General features: G+C 49.3%; 1 protein-coding gene across 1 annotated transcript in view; it reads left to right on the forward strand.

The window, feature by feature from the left end:
• The window catches only part of LOC119436163 (Golgi apparatus protein 1), a 128,865-nt gene that overhangs the window by 63,430 nt on the left and 40,023 nt on the right, over positions 1 to 25,412 (forward strand). The window contains exons 11-14 of the mRNA XM_037702929.2: positions 351 to 488; positions 1,747 to 1,896; positions 23,819 to 23,938; positions 24,035 to 24,123. Of these exons, the coding sequence (XP_037558857.1) occupies positions 351 to 488; positions 1,747 to 1,896; positions 23,819 to 23,938; positions 24,035 to 24,123 (497 nt within the window). The remainder of the gene's footprint in view (positions 1 to 350; positions 489 to 1,746; positions 1,897 to 23,818; positions 23,939 to 24,034; positions 24,124 to 25,412) is intronic.

The following is a 25,412-nucleotide window of genomic DNA, read 5'->3' on the forward strand; positions in this document are numbered from 1 at the left end:
GAGATCTTTAATGGCACTTTAATGATATAGTATTCAACACGACACATCATAAACACGTATCTGAATGTTGCATGTGAATGTATACATGCACCCTGAAAATGTGCAGTAAATGCGGTTGCTCTTACTGCACACCTTTAAACATTGGCAAAAAAAGGACATGCACTTCTTTTCCACCTACTCTGCCTTTCCTTTTGTCTCTCTCCTTTCCCATATTAATATGCTTCCGTTTCAGCAATGCAATGTTTAGTAAGGATGATTTTGAACATTAGAACATGGTTTTCAGCAGGAGACATAGAATCATTTGAAGAAACACGCCTTCTCTGCCCCCCCCCCCCCCTTGTTTTTTTCAGCTTTCAAAGCAATGCCTTTATGAAATTCGAAGAGTAATGCGACAACGAGCTGTCTCCATCGATCTCCATCCTGAAATTGAGGAGCCGTGCATGCCTGACCTAGCTGGCATGTGCAGTGACCATCTGGGACGCGGGGAGGTAATTGCTGCTTACTGTTCGGAACATAGCACATAGCTGCTGCTATTGTGGCCTTGCTTCTTTATTTTAGCAGAGTATAATGAACCAGAGTGACTGAAAACAAGAAATTATAGAAGTGCTTAGTGCTTATGACAATTTTCCTATGTATGTTATAGCTTACTTGAGGACAGGCCTTACGTTCATTGTCAAGCTAGCCTGTTATAAAAGATGTAGCACAGTCACCAACCAAGAGTTAAGACTTGACTGGGACTGCCAAAAAGTAAAAATAATCGGGAGTCCAAAATACTGTGCTCACCAGAAAATAAGTGGCTTTATTGCACAAGTGGTTGAAAAAAGCTTGTCAATATCTTGCTGCCTGCACCATGGGGCAGTATTCTCGAGCGACCACTTTTGGGAATACGATCACTTTCACGAGATTTTGCGTGACTTAATGCCAAATAGGTGGAAGTGTACATCCAACAGCATTCCTGTAGATACGTCCGGTGTTGAGTCACCCGAAACCTCGCAAATATAATTGTATCCATGAAAGTGATCACTCCATAATACCGCCCCTGGTTAGTCAGTATTGCGACCATTTTCATGCGGTTGCTACAGATAGACAAAAGTACAGTCAATGCACGCACTGAATCTCCTTCATCTGGTAACATAACAAAATTCAACCACACTGTAATAACTGATTAATCACAGGTTTCTTCACAACAGTCATTGTTAGGCACTTCCCTCACTTAACTGCTGCCGTCGTCGGCTCAGACATTGAGGGTGGAGTTGGCGCCACTTGAAGCTGGTTGATGATTCCGAGCAATGAAAATTCATAATAGCTATCAATGAAGTCGCCCAGGACCGTGTCACTATTTAAAGCATAAATAAACAAACTCTGGACGTGCGGAACTTGCAACTCGCACAGGAGACTGCAAATGCAGCCTTAGTGGCTTGACTTGGCTTGTTCTGTGGTTTGGGCAAGGCCATTGACAACTTGATCGGCTAAGCTGTGTTGTAAGTATTGGACGAACATGCTTAACATGCTATTAGTGTCACGGAAACCAGGCTTTTTCAACATTGTAACTGGAAGAGAATGTCAGCGAAGACCTACTGTAATATGATCTTGCATCGACAAGGCCTTACTATAATATGTGGAGTATATCAGTTTTTTGCACTGTGGCATAGAGCAAGCTTTAATTCTAAGTATGTGTTGCACTTGTATTGTTCATGGTAAGAAGTGGGAGAAGAATGACTCGTTCGACAATTGCTTGTGTCACAGGAGATGCAGTGCCTTCAGGACAATCTGGAAAAACTGAGCCGGGATTGCCGGGCAGCAGTGGCCAACTACACTGAGGAAGAAGCTGAGCATCTGGAGCTGAACTATCCACTCTACCACAGCTGCCAGGCTGTGCTGAAGGACCTGTGCAGTGTAAGGGCATAGAGTCATAGACAGTGGTGTTGCACAGCTGAGCCGCTGTGCGGAATAGAATAGAAGCGGAATAGAACATTCACTTTAGGTTCGTTAAAAAAAAAAATTTTAGTCAAACTATGCTAGTCAAACAGCCTGAGCGGGAACCTGTGGTGATAGCTTGGTCACTGTTTGCAGCATGAAATACAACTTAAGTACAAATTGTTTAAATAAATTGCCAGATTGTTATGGATTTAGCATTTGCTGACCCTGTGCCTAAGTTTGCTACAGTAGAACCCCGCTGTTACGTTTTTCACGGGACCGTAAAAAAAAAAAAACGTAAGAGCCGGGAAACGCAAGAGCCAGGAAACAGGAAAAATTGAGAAATGGGAGTAGTGTTGAACTGCACACAATATTATTTTAATTCTTACGTGCGACAAAAAGTAGTTTCGCCCGACTGCCGAAGTATCGATTGCGATGAGCTATACAAAGTAAGAATAGTAGTTTTATAGTCTGTATAATTTGTAAACATTCGGTTATTAACTAATTAACAAACATGGTGTCAGCGCCCACAGGCAAACATGAACACATCACACTCGATGAGCGCGGACACGCGCAGTTAAGCGCCGCTGCAGAAGCGAGCGAAGTGAACTTCGTGCTGTTGTCTATCGCTTCAGCCCAAACTGAGTGCCGAGAACACGCAGCACGCACAAAGCCACGAGCCGCAGACGCACCTACACTGCGTAGAATCTGCCCCCACGCAGATCGCTTTCAAGATACGGCCCGCGGGACCGCGCGCCGCCGCGCAGTATGATGCTAGAGCACAACTACAGTGGCTAGCACAACGCTGCCCGCTATCTCCCCCCCCCCCCCCCTCGCTCCCTCGCTGGTGCCTCGAGCGCAACGGAAGGAAGCGCGCTTCCTCCCTGCTTTTCTTTCGCACGCGAGACGCGGTCGTCGGCTCCCCTCGCATGCTTTCACTCGCACATTCAGCATACGGCCACGCGGCTCCCCTCGCACGCTTTCACTCGCACATTCAGCACACGGCCGCGCGGCTTCCCTCGCACGCTTTCACTCGCACATACAGCATACGGCGCGCGGCGACGTATGCTGTATGTGTGAGTGAAAGCGTGCGAGGGGAGCCGACGACTGCGTCTCGCGCGCAAGAGAAAGCATACGGCGCGCGGCGACGGCGTTATCGCCCTTGGACTTTATACGGAACATCTATGAGCCAAAACCAGTTTTAGGGCCGCAACGCGTCATAGACATCATCTTTAGATAGCAAAAGCGGATATCAAAGGCCATACTTTTGCTGGCGGAAACCGAAAATACGTAATCAATGTCGCCCCCAGCACTTTGGGCGGCCAATGCCATCGTCAAGCAACCAAGCCAAGCGACATGAAAAGTCAAAATGGCCGCTCGGGCCGACGCGGTGTGGCAGTTCGCAAGGTATGATGCGGGAACGGTCCCACAGTTGCGACGTAACAGCGGGGTTACCAATGCATTGGGTTCTATGGGAGCTGTGCCGGGACCGGCCGAAAACGACGTAACAGCCAGGAAAACGCAGCACCCGGGAACGTAACAGCGGGGTTCTACTGTATCAAACAGGCTGTAATTATTGCATCAGGGTTGTTTAGGATGCGCATACCTCCAAGGCTGACCCTAGAATTGTTTGGTTGTTTTTGCACATGTGCATAGTTCTGATGCTACCATTGTGCTTGTGCAGGTTTGTGTGTATGGCAGCACAGATTATATGTACTGTATGTTTACCTACAATTTTAGTTTTAGTCAGGTGATGAGTGTGATGTTTTTCGTTTGTCACTGATCTCGGGGGCGTGCGGGTGGTAAAAGAGATGGGATTGGAAGACGCATGGCAACACAGCAAGCAGATTTTTAATCACACACAAATCCAAAACTCAAAACAAAGATCACTCAAACTAGAACACACTGAAGGCATAAATACTAATAAATGTACAACCTACTCAATCGATAAACATGCCCTTAATCCTGTCTACGATAGTTCTAGGCGTTTTCTTCACTAAAGTCTGGCATCACTGGCCTACTGTTGTGATGATACAAGAAAGAGTCGTTCTTACAAAGTTCGTCGATGTTGTTGCTCGTATCTTCCCGGCCGGAATCTCGTTGGTCCTTTCTCAATGTCATTGCTTTCGCCGACTGTCACATAGTTGTTGCTGCCTTGCAGTCGGTCCTTCAACTTGTTCGCCTCCGAAGCCTGTGTAACCCGGTCGCTGTTGCTGACGTGGCAGGGAGGCTCGACGGATTATGCCTAACGATGTTCTCGCCCGTTGCTTCCGTCTAGCTCTCTTCTCTAGTGCCGACGTGGCGTTCCGGGGATTATCAAACGCGCTGGGTCTGCCGATGAAGGGGGATCGATCCTCTCTGGAGTGCCCGGCCATGTGAAGCGGCAGCTGGTCCAAGTAGCCTCGCTCGAACGTTTCTGAGGTCGACGGCTGCACCTCGGACTGCCCGCGCCACGAACTCGGCCGAACCTCCGAGTCTCCCGTCGCCAGAGCGTAGCTGACGATGCGACCTTCCTGGCCCAGAGCCACGTCGATAATGCCAGCTCGGCCTCGCTTCTGCCTCGACCACACCTCGGTTCATGCGCCTCGCGTGCTCGCGCCGTTCAGAACGCTCCGTTCAAATTGTCTTTCTCTTTTCTTTCGCCGCTGGCCTGTTACTCGTCTAAACCACATCTAAAAAATAAGGCAAAAATTGTCACCAGCAGCAATTTGCATTTTGCAGTTTTTATGAAGAATCTTTGTTCATAGTAGCCATTGACACTGAATTGCTCATCGCGTCTAATAGGAGCGTGTGCCAGTTTATTGTGCATGTTCATTGAGTCTATGGAATTGGCATTGTGCAGTCATCGGATGCTAGTTCAGTGTTTCCCAACAGAGTTCTGGGAAACCCTTTACTTTCACAGGCAACATGTTTAAGTTCCACAATCCACAAATCAGTGTATGCCTGGCCCCCATTTTCACACACGAATTTTGACAGTGGTGGATATGCTGCTTCCTTTTGGAACAGCATGTTTGAGGGAGTGAGCAGCCTCGGCCCTGGCCTATGAAAAGAAATATTTACTGAACTGGTTGAAAGCATGGCAGCTAAGTGTCACTACACTCTCTGCCTAAACAAAGCCTGATGCACCTCTTGCACTAACATAAGCACTTGAAAGCTGGCGGAGCTCTCATGAACAAAATAGTTTGGGAGCTACTGTTGTAGTTGTAGTTAGAGCTTTAGCCCTGGTGCCATTGTGGTGTGTGCGGCCAATGTCTCTACAACTTCAGAGCAGTGAATATGAGCCAGTGACCTATATCTAATTGGAAAGTGGGGACAATTTAGTCAGTTGTCTGTGCAGCTTGTTTGGCTACATTTCACTTTCAGAGTAAGTTATTGCTGTGCAGTTATACAACTGCTCATAACAATCACTGTAAAGTTCCGTCAATTCAAGATGGTGAGTGATATCTAGATTGGGTGGGCATGGCATATTACCTATTCATTTGAAGCTATGTGGCTCTAAGGAACATGTTTGTTAGTCTCACAATTAAAGTTGCCATCTTATGATTGGTTTGCAGTTGCATGTTAATAATGGTTAGACTTTATCTATCTGATGTCTTCATTTTGTACCTTGAGCTGAGGGGTATTACAGTTGAACCTTGTTATTACGAAGTCGTATTCGACACGAAAATACTTTTGTTAAAGCAGTCGACTTCCGTTAATTCGACCCTGACGAGACTGATGAAATTAATTGAATTATCCGAGGGGTCAAATTAAACAAGATGCAGAAAAAAACGCCAAGTACACTGCTGATTTACTTTGCAGTATTTGCCTAATTTTAACACACCCCCAAATCAACCACGCACCCACTTTCTGTGTGCCCAAAGTAAAAAATAACCATAGAAATGACATAGAATTTGATTCTGAATGACAGGTTCCTTTCAGCGGCGGCACTAAGCTCAGGCAGCTCGTTTCGCAGCAATGGCAGACGAAGCATTTCCACCAGTTGCGCTGCTCATTGTTCAGAAAGAAAGCGTGAACATGGGGATGTGTGGCTCATGCCGAGTGCATTCTCTAGCGGCGGCGGCGCAGGAGAATTAGCACATGCGCAGTGGGTCCGTAGCCCACGCCAGCACTTTGTTTCCATTTGTGGTATCAGTGGACACATGCCTGTTTGCCATCTATGAGCACGTCTCGTGCTGCACTCCGCTTTCCTCTTCACCCTTTCGCCATACTTTCCTCCTCGTGCTCTTTTCGCTATCAACCTCTTTCATCCCCCGTTGCGCAGCACGTTCGCTCGTTCATCCATCGCTGGGTTATGCCAAGGGACACCGATGCTCAACGCAGGAACAGGTGCCTAAGAGCTCCGCTCTAAAATAGACATAATGGAAATAAGTGCTGCACAGTGGTGGCCAGTTTCCTGAAGTCAGCTTTGCCTTATGGTTCTTAAAGTCAGTTTCGGCACAATACATTTGTGTTGACACTTTCGCGCCCGCTGTGTAAATCCAAAGTTAGTCGTGTGACGGGTTGCTCGAAGCTACAAAAAGAGATCGATGTGTGTTTTCCAACGGCGTCAGGAACGAGAGGCCGCCGTTAAATGTGTTGCAAAAAATGGCGGCTGTGAACAACTTTGTTGCCATCCTGTACACTCGCTTTCGCTTGCAAACGAGTTTGACGACTTTCAGAGTGTCGCGCGGCTGCTGCTAATAGATGTGTGTCGATTCCGCACCAAACCGTAACTCCAATCGCCGTTGCCCGACAAAGCAGCACTGATTAGACCTAATGGCTTATGCAGTGTGGTCGTGACGAAAATTCACCACTGGCCAATGTGGTAATGGTCGACAAGCCATCGCAGAATGCTTGCCGCTAATATGTTTGTACGTGCGGCTCATCAGTGATCGGCCCTGAGATCACACGTGTGGGTTAGACAGCTCTTGAAGTGGCTTGAAGTTCTTTGCCACGTATCCAACACAATCTGCGTGCCTGTCGGCAGCTAATCGACTCGATCTTCGCACATGCTTTCGCACTTTACGAAACACACACTGTTTTTGTTGCTGTTTCCTCTATCCGTGTTGCATTATCATTTCGATGGGTCCTGTTGACCCGGACGAACCTTGTACAGTCGACTCCCGTTAATACGAAGTTCACAGGAACCGCAAAAAAGTTCCGATTAAACGAACTTCCAATTAAAAGAAAAGCACAAAAAACAGCACCTTTATTAATTTCAAAGCCGAAAGTCTTTTATGAAAAATAGTCTGTCATCTTCGTCTGCTTCTGCTTGCCGAATCTAGCTGTGGCAAGCATGTTTTGTAAGCAGTAGACGTGTCCAAGTGCTTCTTCGACGTTGCTTTCTCCCGCAGACCCGCAGCTAAATCGGCAGCCCTCGGTTGTGGCTCGTTTTCGATGTCGTCGTCAGCGTTGGCGTCGCTTTCATGAATGCATTCATGGGGCCGAACGATCTGCACAATTTCGCTGTCCGTCAGTGGACCGCATGTTTCCACAGTGCTGTCCACGGTGACGTGCTCTTCAAAACGAACGTCACCGAGAGCAGCGCCAAAGCTACCGTCGTCGAGCTCACTTAATTGCACTTCCGCCGGCGGACAAGAAGCATCCCCTGAAGTTTCCACGAAACCACAAGCCCGGAAGCATTTGGCAATAGTCTCATCTTTCACGCGGCCCCAAGCTCGCGCTAGCATGTGGATGTCACTAAGTACACTTACTTTGTATTTCGAGGAGTTGTCCATGCACAAAATCATGCGCTCGACGAGGTGCTGCCTGTACAGGACCTTCACATTCTTTATTATGCCTTGGTCCATCGGCTGCAACACCGACGTCGTGTTTGCAGGCAAGTATGCAAGACGGATAGCATTGAAGGTTGGTACATTCATGTGGGCACTGCATTGGTCCACAAGGAACAACACCTTGTGGTTCGACGACGCTAAATTGCGATCAAGTTTGGTGATCCACTCTCGGAGAATGTCGCACGTCATCCACGCCTTCTTGTTTGAGGCGTAGTCCACAGGATGCGTCTTTACGCCTTTAAAACACTTAGGCTTTGCAGCCTTCCCGATCACAAGCAGGCGACATCGTTCGGTGCCAGTCATGTTTGCTGCGATCAGAACCGACACCCTTTCGTTACTCCGTTTGCCTCCAGCACAGTCTTCGTCCTTGAATGTCAGGGTCTTGTCTGGTCGCAGCCGGTAAAAAAGCGCAGTCCCGTCTGCGTTAAAGATGTCAACCGGCTGATACTTGCTGAGGTACTCGCGAAGCTTTTCAGCTTTCCATGTCGCGCAAGTTTCCGGGTTGACAGACCCCTTTTCTCCACACACGCTCTTGAAAATCAGGTCATGCCAATGTTTGAAGCGCGTCAGCCACCCATCCGACGAAGCGAAATCGTTGATATCCAACATTGCTGCAAGCGATAAAAGGCTTTCGCCGTGACGACCTCACCACTGAGGCGAAGTTTGTTCCCAAATCAGCAAATCAGCAAACTTAAATCGGCAATGCGTTTTCCAACTCCGGGTAGGCGCCGGTGCGCATTCGCTTCCGTGACATTTTGAACTTGTCATTTTCAAAAGCATCCATTATTGAACGCTTATTTTTGATGAAGTTCGAGAATGTGTTAGGCTTAATGCCATATTTGCGTGAGATGTCTTGCTTGGCGGTGCCTCCTTTGTCAACTTCTTTCAAGACTTCAACTTTCGTTGCCAAGTCAAGTGTTCGGTAAGAACCGCGAGTTGCTTTATTAATCGTCACCACTACGATACTCAAAAATCAGAAGCGTGAAGAAACGCGCGGAATTAACCCAACGCGTGGCTGTTGCACTCGACGAAAAACAAGAGACTGGACGAAGCCTACGAAACGCCGGCGTTGATTAAACAATCTTGCCGTTTCAAGAGATGTGGCACTGCGGACAGCGGTGATGGTGACAACAGTGCGCTGCAGGCAGCTGCGATGGCGACGACACCAGCGTGGTCAGGTAGCTGTTTTGGCACGTGAAAAATTGCGCATTTTATTGAAATATTACGGTAGCCTCGAGGTTCTCGATTGAAAAGGAACTTCTAATTAACCAATATTATGAGATTTTAACTTCGAATTATCGAGCAATTTTTTTCCATAGAGCTGCATATAAAACTGACAGGACCACTCGATAGGGAAACAGCGCAAAAAAAACACGACAAGAAGGCAAGGGAGACACACGCCAGCGCTAACTGACAACTGAATTCTTTATTCAGAAAGGAACACATATATACCAAAAAAAAAGAGAGAAAATAATGGTAGATCACTGTGCATTGGCAAAAAAAAAAAAAAAAAAAAATAGACACCGATTAGATTTGGATTTCCCCCTAATTATGACGGTTCCGGAGATATGTTAGTTCTGCGTCAGACAAAGCCACAGACGGAATACTTGACGCAAGACGCACCATTCCCTGCAATGGCAGCAGCCTCAAAGATTTCTCGGGCACACGCGTCATGGTAGCGTTTGCAGATCGTGCACTGTGAAAAGTCAAGTCCTGGATTACGGCACAGATCACACACACTCTAGTGTAAGGCCAAGTTGCTGCCAGTACCGGAGCGAAGGCTGTAGGCATGCTCTCTTAAGTGAACGTTTAGGCAACGACCAGTCTGTCCAATGTAGGAGCGTCCACAGGGAAGAGGCACCTCGTACACCATTCCTGCTTTGCACTGGACGGATGGTGTGGCATGGTTCTTTCTACAAGCTGGTTGTTCGGATTTGTCCTGGTTGACCTGACGGCTAAGTCGACCTAGCTTGTTAGGCGCGGACAAAACTACACGAACACCTGCACGCTGCGGGATTCTCTTTATGCTGTGGGAGACGCCATGAATGTAGGGTATGACGGCATACCTGCTTCTGCCACCATCTGGCTGTTTCATGAGTGACAGCTTTGCACACTTTTCAAGAAGTTTTTCCGCGACGCCGGTGAGGAGTGGACGCGGGTATCCTGCACTGAGCAGCCTCTCCACTTGGCAACAGAAGCTGGTGTGCACCTGGTGATAGCAGGAGCCCTGAAGAGCGTTTCCCAGCGTGGGGGGGCTGAGGCAACACCTCTCTTGATGAGCGTGCTGCGGGCTAGGCTGAACGGAAGAAGGCCCATCTTTGAGCTAGGAGCATACTCCCAACAAACGTGATCCTGCCTGCACGTTAGCTTGAGGTCTAGGAAACGAAGGCTGCCATTCTCAGGATACTCCTTAGTCAGTGTGAAGACATTGAGGACTTCACAGAACTTGGCGTTAACTTCCTGGAATTGAGTGGGGCATCGTGATGGCCTTGTTCAAGAACAATTAGAAAATTGTCCACATAACGAAAAACCTTCTGAACAGACACCTGCAGAGACGATAGCGACGCGTGCAAATGCCGGTCAAAATTAGCCAAGACCAGATCACATAATAAGGGGGCAATACAGGAGCTTATGCAAACTCCCTTTTTCTGAATGTGTGGTTGGTCCATGAAGTTGATCACCGTCGCACACAAGTATAGTTTCAGGGCTTCGAGGAAGTCAGTTGAAGAAATGGCACATTCGTTTTGAAATCTCAAGACGCCATACGTGTCGATGGCATCTTCATCGACCTGGCAGATCATGTCCTGGGGCAATGAAAAATATAGGTCCTTGACGTCGATCGAGAAGAAATTCAAAGAACCAGTGTGCTGCTTAGCCAAGTAATCAGAGACGGTCAATGAGTGCCTTATCAGAAAAGGATCATCAACAGGAAGTACACCTAGGTGCTTCTGCAGAAAGTTTCCCAGCAACCGCTGCCAAGTGCCTCACCCGGAGACGATAGCGCAAAAAGAGCAACCTTCTTTGTGAGTTTTTGCAGAAAAAAAGATGTTCAAGGTGTGGGTTCTTGGTGTCTCACAGGAGACCAACCACCGCGGGTTCGAGCTTAGCGAGCCACAGGGCCGCGTCAGCCGTCGCCTCCAGCACCGCTCGCGCGCGAGCTCAGAGGCCGCAAGGGGCTACCGAGCAACGCACGCAAAAAACACAGTAAAGCCCTGAGTTGACAGAAACCGTTTACTGAAACCGTCGGCACCAGCACTGCACAACAAACGCCCGCGCGGAGGGGAGCCAAAGGGGTCCCACACCAGGGCGAAAATACAATAACAGGCGCCTATAGCACAGTCGCGGCGAGAGCACAGGCTCAAGCTGGGACACGCCGCTAGGAAAAGTCCCGGCGGCTATGCTACTTGCTCTGGCAATAACCAATGGGTCAACTCGCAAGAGCACGGACAATATCCTTCGGCTTAGGCTTTCGGCAAGTGCGGCTCGGCGGGGTACAACCTCGCGCGAGCACTAATGGCACCGCTCGTCGGCTTAGCGTCGGGAAAGGACCAGCACAAAGTACGCGCTCCCCGCACGGGCAAAGGCACCGTGCGCGAGCTCAGTCCTAGTCACAAAGGTGTCGGCGGACGAGAGGAAAGCATGAACGTACCGTGCGCTGGTCCCGGAGAGAAGTCCACGCTTCGCCGCTAGCAGCCGACAACCGGCCGCGTAGTGACGTCAGCGCCCTGCCCTCACCGCCAACCGCCGCGTGCGCAGCGCCACCGCGAGAACCGGTTAGGCGGCGCGGGCGGTGAAGGAGGCCAGCGGGGAACGATGGCGAGGGATGGCAGAGCAGTGAAGCTCGCGCAATCATGCCGGCGCAACCCTCAATCCCCACATCCTCCTCTCCTTAAATGCCCCCCTACCAGCCTGGCGAAACAGCTAGTAGGGGCTTATGCATCAAAGACAATTGAGTCTTTCATGCACAAGCTAAATGCTAACCTCAGCCCAGCAAGTACTCTTAAAACACCGCGTTACATATTTCATGCGCTATAATAATAATAATAATAATTATATACAAGGATCATATAACTCTACACTCTATAATACAAAAAGTCTATAATACAAAAAGCCGCGAGAGGGGGAAGAAATATTAACAAAAAAAAGTCGGCCGCTGGCGCGGGACAGTGTCCAAGGTGCGAAGGGGAAACGGCGCGTAAAGTTCTGTGGCTAGGGGCGGTGGCCGAAGACGTAGGAGTCTCGAGGGCAGTCTTGATAGCAGGAACGGGCTCACCGTTGGCAGATCGGAGTTGTTGCTTTCGTGGTGGTGGCGATCCCGAACTCCAGCCGGATGGGGCAGGACACTGCCGGGTCAGCTCGCCACGCCGCCGGAGCCAAGATGAAAAGGGGCAGCCACCAACGTGGCTGCAAGGCGTTTGCACAGCGGCGGCGACCGCAGAGAGCCGGGCTCTCGGTCTGTCGTCAGAGGGTCAGTGACCCCGTCCACCTTCAGTGTCCACGACGATCCGATGCTGCAGTTGGTGCGACTTCTGGTTGCTTCGAAGAGCAAAAGGCACCACGCACGCACGCGCACACACACACGCACGCACACACTCCTCGAGGTTTTCTCCATGGCTGCGCAACACTCCCAAACACCGCAATGCTCCTCGCCGTCCACAACGCGCCGCGCCATAGAAGGCGCAAAGCGTCCTTCGCCCCCCTCACACCGACGAGTCAATCGGACCATTGTCCTCCCCGCGCCTGACGACCGCGCAAATCAACAACCCCCTCCTCGGCAAAAAGAAAAAAAAAAGGAAAAAGAAAAGAACAAGAAAAACAAAAATCTTCACCGTCTACGTACAAGAAAAAAATAAATAAAATCGTAATGAATTAAACTATAAGGCTGTACACGCGAAAATTAAACACACTTTCAAAAAAAAAATACACTCAACGTACGTACTTAAAAAAAATGGGGGGAAAAATGCACACTGTTAAAACACTACCTAAACACACTTGCAATACGCTGGGCTGGGACTAGCTTCTTTTCGTGCACTGGCCGCAAAGAAGCTAGCCCACTGAGGCTACGCATTTTACTGAAGGCCTTCGGTTGCGGAAAAGTCCGTTGTCCGGCGCGAAATCACACAGGTGACCGCTTCCTCAGATTGTACCGGTGCGTGGTCCGAATGCGGTCTGTTGCTCCGGGTGTGCCCCGTTGCTTGCGCGCAATGCCACTGGGCACTGGCGCGAGCTCGTCGGACCGTGACGCAAAGGCCTTCAGGTCGGCGATATAGGCACGGCTGAGTTTTCCCGAAGAGGGATGCTTCAGCAAGTACGCGAGTGGAGACCAAACTTTCTCCTACGGCCACTGAGGAGCGTGCGAGGCTGAGAACCCCTTGGTCGCATCACTAAGAGCGTGGTTGCGCTTCAGGACAAGATCACCTACCTTAAATGAAAGATGGCGATGCTTCCGGTCGTATTGAGCCTTCTGCTGGGCCCTGGCCGACGCCAAACTCTGCCTTGCTCTACAGAGAGCCCGACAAAGCCTGTCCCGAAGTGCTGAAGCGTAAGCAGAACAGTCTGCCGGCGCTTCCTCGTCCCCGAGCTGGCATTGCATGACACTGGTCACCGGATTAGCCAACTCCCTTCCAAAATTGAGAAAGGCGGGAGAGAAACCAGTTGAGCGATTCTCGGAGGTTCGGACTGCGAACGCGAGCTCACTCAAGTGGTCTGCCCAATCCTTTTGACGTTCGGCAAAGGCCACTAACATTGGTTTAAGAGTTCTATTGAGTCTCTCCGTCAAATTGGACTGGGGATGGTAGGGCGAAGTGGTGCAGTGATTAATTCTCAGGGAACGGCACGCAGCACCAAACACCCGAGCGGTGAAATAGGACGCATTGTCCGTAATCAGTCTTTTCGGAAAGCCAAACCGACAAAGCACTTCCTGTAGCCTTTCCAGCACCGCTCGCGCTGTCACTTTACGAAGCGGAAACAGTTCCACCCATTTAGAAAAATTATCAACGACTACCATCAGGTGTGTGAACCCCTGCTTACTCCTGGGGAAAGGCCCCATAAGATCGCAGGTGGCCACTTGCCACGGACGCTCACTGTCGATTGGTTTCATCAGCCCGGGCGGCTTGCCACCCCTTGATTTCACCATTTGACAGACATGGCAGGAACGGCAATAGCGAAAAATGTCACGCTTTATGCCAGGCCAGGTCACAGTTTGGCTTAGTTTCGCAAAAACTTTAGAGCCACTCAAGTGACCGGCCAAGGGTTCGTCATGAGAACATCGCAACAGTGCGCTTCTCAGACTTTTGGGGATAACCACCTTAAACGGGTCCACAGTGTTATCATCGGTGGCTATGTATTTCAGCAGGAGCCCATCATGATCCAGCAAATAGGCGTAGGAGCGGGGTGAGCGCATTTCGGAACAGCCGACAGCGTTTTAACTGCCCCAGAGAGCGCCTGGATAATTTCGGCGGCGTTATGCAACAGCATCTGTGCGCCTGCTCCAAAGGGAGCCGTTGGCGCGTCAGCGGTGCGATCGAGCAAGGATGAACTGACGTCTAGCTCGATCAGTGGCGCGGTTTCCACAGGGATACCGGCTGGCGCGCCGCCGTCCCCAGAGCAAAAAGGGCTCCTAGCGGGGTGCACCTGCTGTCGTTCACAGCTGCCACTTGAGGCAGCTATACGTGAATTGCTTAGGCCGCTTGCAGCCAGTGTTGACAAAACAGGCGCGTGCTCGATCGGTGTGCCACGGGGCGCCACCGAATGTACTCCAAAGGGAGAGGTATGAGCGGAATTCGTGGTCGCCGTGATTGAAGGATCCCCACAGGGGGCCGCGGCATACCACTGGTTTTGGCTGTTCAATTGAGAAGCAGCCAGTGTCGATACAACAGGTGTGTGCTCGATCGGTGTGCCACTGGGCGCCACCGAGTGTACTCCAAAGGGAGACGTATGAGCGTAATTCGTGGTCGCCGTGATTGAAGGTTCCCCACAGGAGGCCGCGGCATACCACTGGTTTTGGCTGTTCAATTGAGAAGCAGCCAGTGTCGATACAACAGGTGTGTGCTCGATCGGTGTGCCACTGGGCGCCACCGAGTGTACTCGAAAGGGAGACGTATGAGCGGAATTCGTGGTCGCCGTGATTGAAGGTTCCCCACAGGGGGCCGCGGCATACCACTGGTTTTGGCTGTTCAATTGAGAAGCAGCTAACGGGCAAAAGTCGGAGAGGGCTAAGGCCCCGTTTCCGCGCTGCGCTTCGTTTACTCCCGAAGGAGTCAATGATCGGGAGCGCTGCGACATCGCACTGCTTGGCATTCCAAAGGGAGCCGTGGCAGACGAATGTGCCCGTGTGCACTGTTCGGAGAGGGCTCTGGCCCCGTTTCCACACAACGCTACTGCTCCAAAGGGAGCTGGTACGTAGCGCCTCGCGTTGCCGTCCCCACAGGGGGTCGTTACAAGCGAAGGTGCAGGAGTGCGCTGCTCAAGGGGGGCCCTGGCCCCGTTCTCGAGCAACGCGGCGTCTGCTAGCACTAACAAAGGACAAAGGTCACTACGCCTAGCAGACATAACGCGGCGAGTCCAATTCGCTAAGGCGTATTGACTCGGCTAAGCACAGACAAAGGCTTAATGAGCCTTTGAATCCACGTTGGGCGCCCATGTGGGTTCTTGGTGTCTCACAGGAGACCAACCACCGCGGGTTCGAGCTTAGCGAGCCACAGGGCCGCGTCAGCCGTCGCCTCCAGCACCGCTCGCGCGCGAGCTCAGAGGCCGCAAGGGGCTACCGAGCGACGCAAGCAAAAAACACAGTAAAGCCCTGAGTTGACGGAAACCGTTTACTGAAACCGTCGGCACCAGCACTGCACAAACGCCCGCGCGGAGGGGAGCCAAAGGGGTACCGCACCAGGGCGAAAATACAATAACAGGCACCTATAGCACGTCGCGGCGAGAGCACAGGCTCAAGCTATGACACGCTGCTAGGAAAAGTCCCGGCGGCTATGCTACTTGCTCTGGCAATAACCAATGGGTCAACTCGCGAGAGCACGGGCAATATCCTTCGGCTTAGGCTTTCGGCAAGTGCGGCTCGGCGGAGTACGACCTCGCGCGAGCACTAATGGCACTGCTCGTTGGCTTAGCGTCGGGAACGGACCAGCACAAAGTACGCGCTCCCCGCACGGGCAAAGGCACCGTGCGCGAGCTCAGTCCTAGTCACAAAGGTGTCGGCGGACGAGAGGAAAGCATGAACGTACCGGGCGCTGGTCCTTGAGAGAAGTCCACACTTCGCCGCTAGCAGCCGACAACCGGCCGCGTAGTGACGTCAGCGCCCCGCCCTCACCGCAAACCGCCGCGTGCGCAGCGCCACCGCGGGAACCGGTTAGGCGGCGCGGGCGGAGAAGGAGGCCAGCAGGGAACGATGGCGAGGGATGGCAGAGCAGTGAAGCCCGCGCAATCATGCCGGCGCAACCCTCAATCCCCACAAAGGTGAGGCGTTCGCTTTTCTTCAAAGAAGCTGCGAGCTTGGTCAACCCCACCCTGCTGCACAACTGCTACACCTTCCTTCTTGAGTGCCTCCAGTTTCTTTCCCTTGAATCGACAAAAATTCTCTGTTACGGCTTCTTGGGATTTTCTTTGGTAGTCAGCGGCATTGAACACGGCGAAGCCACCTTCCTTGTCGGACAGAAGTAGTCGCAACCCAGCAGACTTTAGAAACTGAACAACAGGAGCTACACGCCTGCTTGCCACAGTGTTGGTTGTTGGCAAAACGGATACGCAGTCGGAAATGCTGAAACACTGAAAGCACTGCATTGTGTTCATGCTATGCGAGAACTTGTTTTCCCCCGCAAGGGCGTCTGCGCAAGCAGGTGTTTGGTGAGTTGCGCCACCACGTACCCGAGCACACGAGGGTTGCACCCTCCCACGTTTAACCGTGCGTGGCTTAGCCGTGTCCGGGGAAAAGGGGATCCTGGGGGTTGAGCCGATGCTGAGTGCTTGGACCTTTATGGCCCCTCGGCGGAGGCAACACACCCCTTTGGCCTCGGCTTCACGTAGACGGCACTCCCGGACTGACCCATCCGGGAGAAATCGGTAGTTGCCTTTTCCTATCCTCCTCTCCAACCTTCGTCTTTCTCTCTTACTTTTAATCTTTCCTGTCTTCTCCTCTCTTCTATACTCCTTCCGATCTTCTTGGCAGCGAGGGTTAGCCCTGTGTGAGTAGCCTGCCTAGGTTATTTCATATTCGGTTATAGTGGTGACATACAGCTGGTGTCTGCAGGGCCTATGTTTACAGGCACTGCAGCGTCCCCTAGTAGGACTCCATGGTGGGTGGCTGGCGTTTCTGCCGAAACATGAATATTTGCATGGCTAATTCTTTTCCCGCGCTTTCTGATCGCCCCCAAAAGACGGGGCGCACCGAACAAGTTTTTAAATTTTTTGGCCGACAAGTTGAGAACTTTCCACGCTACCACGTGGTACACAGTGAGAAAACTGAAAAGACCGTGAGAGTGATCTCACCCTTTATCGTTGCAAAGACTCTGACAGAGACTATAGGACCAGGTTACAAGGCGACGAGGATGGCCAGCGGTGACCTCCTCCTGGAACTCCGCGATAAGAAACAGCATGATAAACTACAGAATCTAGTGTCGTTTGGAGACTTTCCTGTGACTGTGACCCCGCACCGCACAATGAACACCACTCGCGGTGTTATTTCTGATGACGACCTGTTGGAGCTCACCGAAGATGAACTTTTGGAAGGATTCAAAGAACAAAATGTTTTGACTGTAAAACGAATCAAGATGAGGCGCGATGGCAAGGAGCTAAAGACAAAACATATAATCCTTACTTTTGGTTCTAGTGTTCTACCCGAGACCATTGAAGCCGGATACATTAAATTACGTGTCAGGCCATACGTGCCAAACCCTCTTCGATGCTTCAAATGCCAAAGATTCGGCCACAGTTCGCAGAACTGCCGAGGCCGTCAGACTTGTGCGAAATGCAGTGCAACTGAGCATCTCTCTGAATCATGCGAAAACTCTCTCCACTGTGTGAACTGTGATGGGGAGCACGCCACATACTCGCGGTCGTGCCCATCCTGGAAAAAAGAAAAAGAAATTGTAACAATTAAAGTAAAGGAAAATCTAACGTTCAAGGAGGCACGCAGGCAGGTATCCTACCTGCCAAAGAAAACTTTTGCCGAAGTGGCGTGTCAGGGGGCAGCGTCGCAACGGCTTCCGGCGGCTGTCCGGCCCACACACAGTGAGCCGGCAGTGACGCCATCCGCCCCCCCGGCGGCTGCAGCTCGCGCTGCTCCGCCAACTCACAAGAAGAGGCCATCGACCTCCGGGCTGGTGGCCTCAAGGGCCTCGTCCCTCGAAACGCGGCCTTCCCGTCAAACCAACCGCTCGCAAGAGCGCGTGTCCAGCGCCTCGCAAGAGGCGATGGACACAACAACCTGCCAGACAGCGCCGCAAGCGCCAAAGGAGCCGCGAGAATCTCGCGATCGCTCCAAAAAAGCAAAAGCCCGCATCACAGGGCCCGACAAGGGCTCTGTAAGTTAAATTAGTCTCTTTTAAACACACAGCACATAAAAACACTTCCAACATGAATACACAAATAATACAATGGAACGTCAGAGGACTCCTACACAACCTCGATGACGTCAAAGAAATCCTACACAGGTTTAATCCTAAGGTGCTGTGTGTTCAATGAGACACACCTTAAATCTACACAAGTCAAACTTTCTCCGGCAATACGCCATTTTTCATAAAGACCGCGATGATACAGTCGTGTCTTCCGGTGGTGTGGCTATTGTAGTCGATAGAGGTATTGCCTGCCGGGAATTAAAACTTCGTACGCCCCCAGAGGCAGTTGCTGTCCGAGGGGTGTTGTTTGACAAGCTGATCACTATCAGCTCTATATACATCCCTCCCAATTATGAACTACATAAAACTGAATTTCAAAACTACATAAATGAACTTCCGGGGCCATACATAGTTCTCGGAGATTTCAACGCACATAACACCTTGTGGGGAGACTCTCGGTGCGATGCGAGAGGTCACCTAATTGAAAACTTTATCTTTTCCTCAGGAGCATGTTTACTGAATAAGAAAGAGCCAACGTACTACAACGTGGCGTATAACACATACTCGTCCATAGATCTAACTGTAGTATCCAGTACATTAATTCCGTATCTGGAGTGGTCTGTTCTCAAGAACCCCTTTGGAAGCGACCACTTCCCAATTATAAGCTTAACAAAACAAGATGAATGCTCCCCACACGTTCCCCATTGGAAGGTTGACTCAGCTAATTGGGAACTTTTCCAAGAACTAACATATTTAAGAAAGATGATATTGCCTCTTTTAGTATAGACGACGCTGTGGCATATTTAACAGGTTTTATTATTGACGCTGCAAAGAAATGTATTAAACAAACTAACGGATTGACTAATAAGCGTCGTATCCCATGGTGGAACGAAGAATGTCGGAAAGCACGCCAAAATCAGAACAAAGCTTGGGGATTGCTTCGCAATTCTCCAACAGCCGAAAATCTGATTAATTTTAAACAGGTCAAATCACAAGGAAGGAGAACACGTCGACGTGCGAAGAGAGAGAGTTGGGAGAGGTACCTTTCTGGTATAAATTCTTACACAGACGAGGCGAAAGTATGGAATAGAGTGAATAAATTAAAAGGCCGTCAGACGAACCCGCTGCCCTTAGTGAGTACCCAAAGAGATTGCCTGGAAGATCAGGCAGATTGTCTGGGCAAACACTTTGAATACATCTCCAGTACATCTCATTACACACAAACATTCTTGAGATTCAAAGAACGAGAAGAGCGGCAGCCCCTTGACTGCAAAGGTTCTTCGAGCGAGGCTTACAATTGCCCATTTACCTTAGCTGAACTTAAGGCATCTCTAGCTTGTTGCAACAACACGGCGCCAGGTGGCGATCATATCATTTACGAAACGATTAGGCAACTACACTCTGAAACACTGAAAACACTCCTGTCTCTCTACAATGCCACATGGGATGCTGGGTATATTTCATCTGCATGGAAAGAAGCTATAGTCATCCCGTTACTTAAACAAGCCGAAGACCTGTCCTTAGCCAGCAGCTACAGGCCAATAGCGCTAACAAGCTGTCTGTGCAAAGTATTTGAAAAAATGATAAATCGGCGCTTAATTTGTTTCCTAGAAAATAACAACCTACTAGACCCCCTTCAATGTGGTTTCAGAAAGGGAAGATCGACAATAGACCACCTAGTTCGTATTGAGTCCTATATTAGAGATGCTTTTATACATAAGCAGTTTTTACTCTCGGTCGTTCTAGATCTAGAGAAAGCATACGACACTACATGGCGCTTCGGGATTCTGCGAGATCTTGCCGCGATGGGGGTCCGTGGAAATATGTTAAACACAGTCGAAAGCTACCTGTCTCATCGCACGTTTCGTGTAAGAGTGGGCAATGTTTTATCTAGAACATTCACCCAGGAGGCTGGCGTGCCACAAGGGGGTGTGCTTAGTTGCACACTCTTTATGGTAAAAATGAACTCGCTGTATACAGTCATTCCACATAGCATGTTTTATTCTGTGTATGTCGATGATGTACAGATAGCTTTCAAATCATGTAACATCGCTATCTGTGAACGACAGGTGCAGCTTGAATTAAACAAATTGTGGGCAGATGTAAATGGGTTTAAAATAAATGTACAGAAAAGTACATGCATTCTCTTCTCTAACAAAAGAGGTGTGACACCAGTGCCAAATCTCACGATCAATCGAGAGAAACTATCCTTGAGCAGTGAACACAAATTCCTGGGAATAATTCTAGACTCTAAGCTTACCTTCATCCCCCAACTTAAATATCTGAAGGAAAAATGTCTGAAGACGATGAACCTTTTAAAAATTCTCTCGCGCACAACCTGGGGCAGTGATCAAAAATGCCTCCTGAACTTGTACAACAGTCTCGTCCGTTCGCGCTTTGATTACGGGTCTATAATTTATAATTCTGCAACGCCAAGTACATTAAAAATCCTAGACCCCATCCACCACCTGGGTATCCGTCTCGCGACCGGTGCTTTCAGAACAAGTCCAATCCAGAGCCTGTACGTAGAGTTTCACATATTTTCTGAAAGTCCAAGCGAACATTGAACACCCTTCTTATTCAACTATAAATTACGTGACCGCTGCCACACTCTTCCATAATCGACCTGCAGCGAGAAAGCCATTCTCTTTGCGTGTGAGGAACCTCAGTCAGGAAATGGGTGTTCCGCTGCTTGATCATCGTCCTATGGCTCCAGTGAAACTGTTACCGCCGTGGCAGTGGCAACTCATAGATTGTGATACATCGTTTGTAGAGGTGACTAAACACGCGCCAGAGGCACACATTCAAATGCATTTCTTCGAACTCCAGTCCAAGTACTCGTGTACTGAGTTTTACACAGACGCTTCCAAGTCACGTGCCGGGGTGTCTTATGCAGCCGTCGGCCCCTCCTTCTCGGAATCCGGTGTACTCCACCCGGAAACCAGTATCTTTACGGCTGAGGCCCGTGCACTATTGTCGGCTGTTAATCATATAAGGAAATCAAAACTTCAAAAAGCAATTCTATTTACGGACTCCCTAAGCGTCGTTAAAGCCCTGGTGTCACTCGGCAAACACAAAAATATTATACTCACTGAGCTCTATTCCACTCTATGCAGAGTGTATATTTCAAACCAGCATGTCATTATATGCTGGGTGCCTAGCCATAGAGGCATCGAGGGCAATGTGCTAGCAGACCAGTTGGCCACATCAACTAAATCGCAAGCTATTAATCCTGCCGCTGCTATTCCGTCCACAGATCTGAAGCCTTTCTTGCGAAGGAAACTGCGAGGCCACTGGCAGCACCTGTGGGACACTGAAACAAATAATAAGCTTCACATGATAAAGCCACAGATAGGTTTCTGGCCGTCCGCAACAAAAACATGGCGAACTGATGTCCTCTGCTGTCGGCTCAGAATAGGACATACATATGGCACCCACAGTTTTTTACTGACCGGTGATGAACCACCAACTTGTGGTAGATGTGGTGAGAGGCTGACCGTCCTCCACGTCCTTCTAGAGTGTCGGAAAGCCGAAACAGAGAGACAGAAATATTTTCCACAAGCGTACCGATATCATATCCCTCTTCATCCCATTATGTTTCTTGGTGAAGAACCACTGTTTAACACCAAAGCAGTCCTCGGTTTCTTGAACGAAGTTGTGTTACATGTTTTTAGCCCAATACATTCGTAGCGCATCCTCTCTCCAGAGGATGCCGCTGTGATAGTAGTTCTGTATAGCACATGCCTCCAGGCCCTTGTGTTTCAAGGGCTCTGTTCAGGTAGTAGTGCTTCTTGCATATCCATATCTTGCATATATTATCATTCTTTAGCAATGCATTTTTTATGTTCATAGTACACGTCACTAGTCATTGCCATTATCTTACTGTATGTTGATTTTACGCACTTTACAGCGACTATTTTAGGCCCCTTTACAGCCCCGTCACACCTACTTCTCAGAATTCATCACTACACTGTGAACTAACAAACACTGGCATGGCGCTCTTTGGCCATACCTGGCCCTTGCGCCACTAAACCACACACATTCATTCATTCATTCGAGAACTTGTTTTCTTGCCATTTGTGCTGGCTCTGAAACACAGTTTTGGTTTCGTATCCAATTGCATCGCGTAGACAATTTTCAGACCAGTTTCCTGGAAAGAAGGAATGCATTAGAATCGGGTAAATAGTGTAATAATTTTTCATCAACTACCGTTTTAACTTGAAAATCTTCCTAGGGCAGGCTAAAAATAATTGTTCTTGGTGGGAGATTTTTTTTTTTTTTTTTGACGTGTATTTAATGCATTCTGTTTCTTAATACTGCTGTCAAGAGAGAGAGACAGAAGAAAGGGGAAAGGCAGGGAGGTTAACCAGATGGGAAGATCCGGTTTGCTACCCTATGCTGGGGAGAGAGGGGAGGGGGAGGTAAAGTGACAGGAAAGTAGAGATAGAGAAAGAAAGGAGCACAGATACACAATCACAATCGGTCACAGGTGGCACAGCACAGTTGCACTTGCATCACTATATACACATCTGTCCGGGCTACAGCCGCTTATCCATGTCTGTTGCCCTTAAAAACTGCAGCAGTGCCCTCGTCGCCCTCCGCTGTGATGGCTTGTGAGGTTGGCATTCTAAAATAAGTTCCTCTGTTAGAGGTCTTTGGTCAAAACGTGCTATCGCGTGTACGAGCGATCGTCTCTGTAAAATGTAGCGAGGACAGTCACAGAGAAGGTGCTGAAGAGTCTCCTCGCTACCACAGTCATCACACATGGCGTCGTCGGCCCATCCAATTCGGAATGCAAAAGACTTAGTAAAAGCCACTCCTAGCCATATTCGAAAAAGTAGGGTAGCTTCTCGACGGCAGAGTCCAGCTGGGATGCAAAGGCGTAGAGAGGAGTCTAAGTTGTGCAGCCGGTTGCTTTGAATACTTCCTGCATTCCACAGGGAGAACGTGATATCTGGGGTGAGCATTCGAAGTTTTCGAGCGGCATCTGTCCTTGATAGCGGTATTGGTTCCTCTTCGTCGCCTTGAAGAGCCGACCGAGCAGCGTTATCGGCGTGTTCGTTGCCTATGACGCCGCAGTGACTTGGAAGCCACTGAAATGTCACGTGGTATCCTTTCTCAGTCAAGGTGTGGATTAGTTCTCTAATCTCAAATACCAGTTGTTCGTGTGGTCCACGTCGCAGGGCTGATAGCAAAGACTGCAGTGCTGCCTTCGAGTCACTAAATATCACTGCTGTCAAGGTGGACACTGTAGCTATTGAGGTCTTCATTGGGATTAAGTGTGTTCGTGCTGACCAGTCAAGTTCAGTTTATCCTGTGAGGGCCAAATTCAGGGTTGAAATAAAAGGTTTGGCCCATATAAATCAATGGGTACCCCCCAGACCTTCACTCAGGATTTAATTAACTGAAAAATTGAAATAGCCAGAGGTGAATTAATGAAAGTCTACTTATTGAGTAAAGAAGTTGTGGTCTACATAATGATCACATTTTTATGGTTCTATGAATCAACTGAGCTTTATCTGTTCTCGATTTTATGATTTAATTGAGTTTAACACATTCTTGCAGGACTTACTTTCTAAGGATGTTGATCAGGGAGACCTTCTTGGCTGTCTGGTTCAACATAAAAATGACTTTCGCATGAAAGAGGACCAACGCTGCAGGGCTGCTCTCGAGCACTTCCAGCTGGTGAGTAGGTTTTCTGCTTGCTTCTTTGCATGTAACTAAATTTTTATTCACTCTTAAATAAAAAAAAAAACATACCCATGCTTTATATCTTTTTAGATTTCACTGAAAGACTACAAATTCAGCTATGCCTTTAAGGAAGCCTGCCGGAAGGACGCTCAGACATACTGTGGGAACTCAAAGTCTGGGTAAGCTTTTTCAGTGGTAACCATTATATGCTGCCTTAACTGAGCTGCTGAGAACTGTTGCGAAGATGCATCTGGCAGTCTGTATATTGAGTGTTACTTCCTGACTTGCTTACTTTATACTGGTTGTCACACTCAAGCAGAACAAGGCTTTGTGTAATGACACTTGCATTCTGCAAACTTTAAATGCATTGGAACCTGTCTGGTGCCAATAGGAGTACCTTTAAGCTTGAGTTCACTAGTTAATGTCTTCTGATTTTTTTTACATAGATTTATTGGGGATATAGCAAAAATTATCACGAAGCTGTAGAATTCAGGGGTTCTCAAGCAAGTTCGTTCCAGGGAACCCTGCTAAGCTCCATGAAGCACCAAGGAACCCCCCCCCCCGGAATTAACCGAATTAAAATGTCCTAATTAACCGAATGTTGAATTATTGAGGGTATCAAGAAAACAATAAACAAATGCTTAACTACGTCAACAGGCTTTTATTTACTCAATGAATCAGCAAATCCTGTTTATATTTAGCACAAGACCAGTGCGGAAGCTGAAATTCGCGTCATCTCATGACTTAATAGTGCTAGCAGCGGTGAAGGCCTCACGCGCTTATTTTTTCCGATTATTTTCCCGATTATTTTTTCGCCAGTCAGCTGCTCGCCAACAAATCGTCCGTCCATTGCAATGTAGCTGGTGCTCTTAATCTTCGACAGCTTTGCACCGAGTCCAAGCAGAACTACTGTTTGCCGCAACCGCTGCAGACGAAACCGCTGCCGCTATCGACGCGATCATGGAAGGCGACCTTGCGGTTCAGAAGGCAGGTGGCCAACGCACGCACCAAGTCAAAACGAAACTACCGTTCGCTGCAAGAAGCGCGGACGAAACCGCAGTCGCTGTCAACGCTACCATGGTAGACGACTACGCAGTTGTGAAGGCACGCAGCCGATGCGCGCACCGAGTGAAAACGAAACTACTGTTTGCCGCAACCGCTGCGGACGAAACTGCGGTGGTTATCGACGCGGTCCTGGATGACAACTACGCACTTATGAAGGCACGCGGCATGCCACCAACGCTGTGTTACGCGCGGCGATAAACGCAAGAATAAAGTCTTTAAGGGCACAATTAGGCACGAAGCGCTTCGGCGTAGCTGTCAATCACGTGCCGCGCACGACGCGCTGAGGACTATGGTGATGCGGACTGAGCCACTTCGTTTCGGTTGGACGCTAGCGCTGTTCTTGCTCTTCCGCGGCGCGTATTTGCAGTGCTCCGCACATTTTTTTTCTTCATTTTTTTTTTAT

Source organism: Dermacentor silvarum, chromosome 1 (genome assembly GCF_013339745.2).
Source record: "Dermacentor silvarum isolate Dsil-2018 chromosome 1, BIME_Dsil_1.4, whole genome shotgun sequence".
NCBI lineage: Eukaryota > Metazoa > Arthropoda > Arachnida > Ixodida > Ixodidae > Dermacentor > Dermacentor silvarum.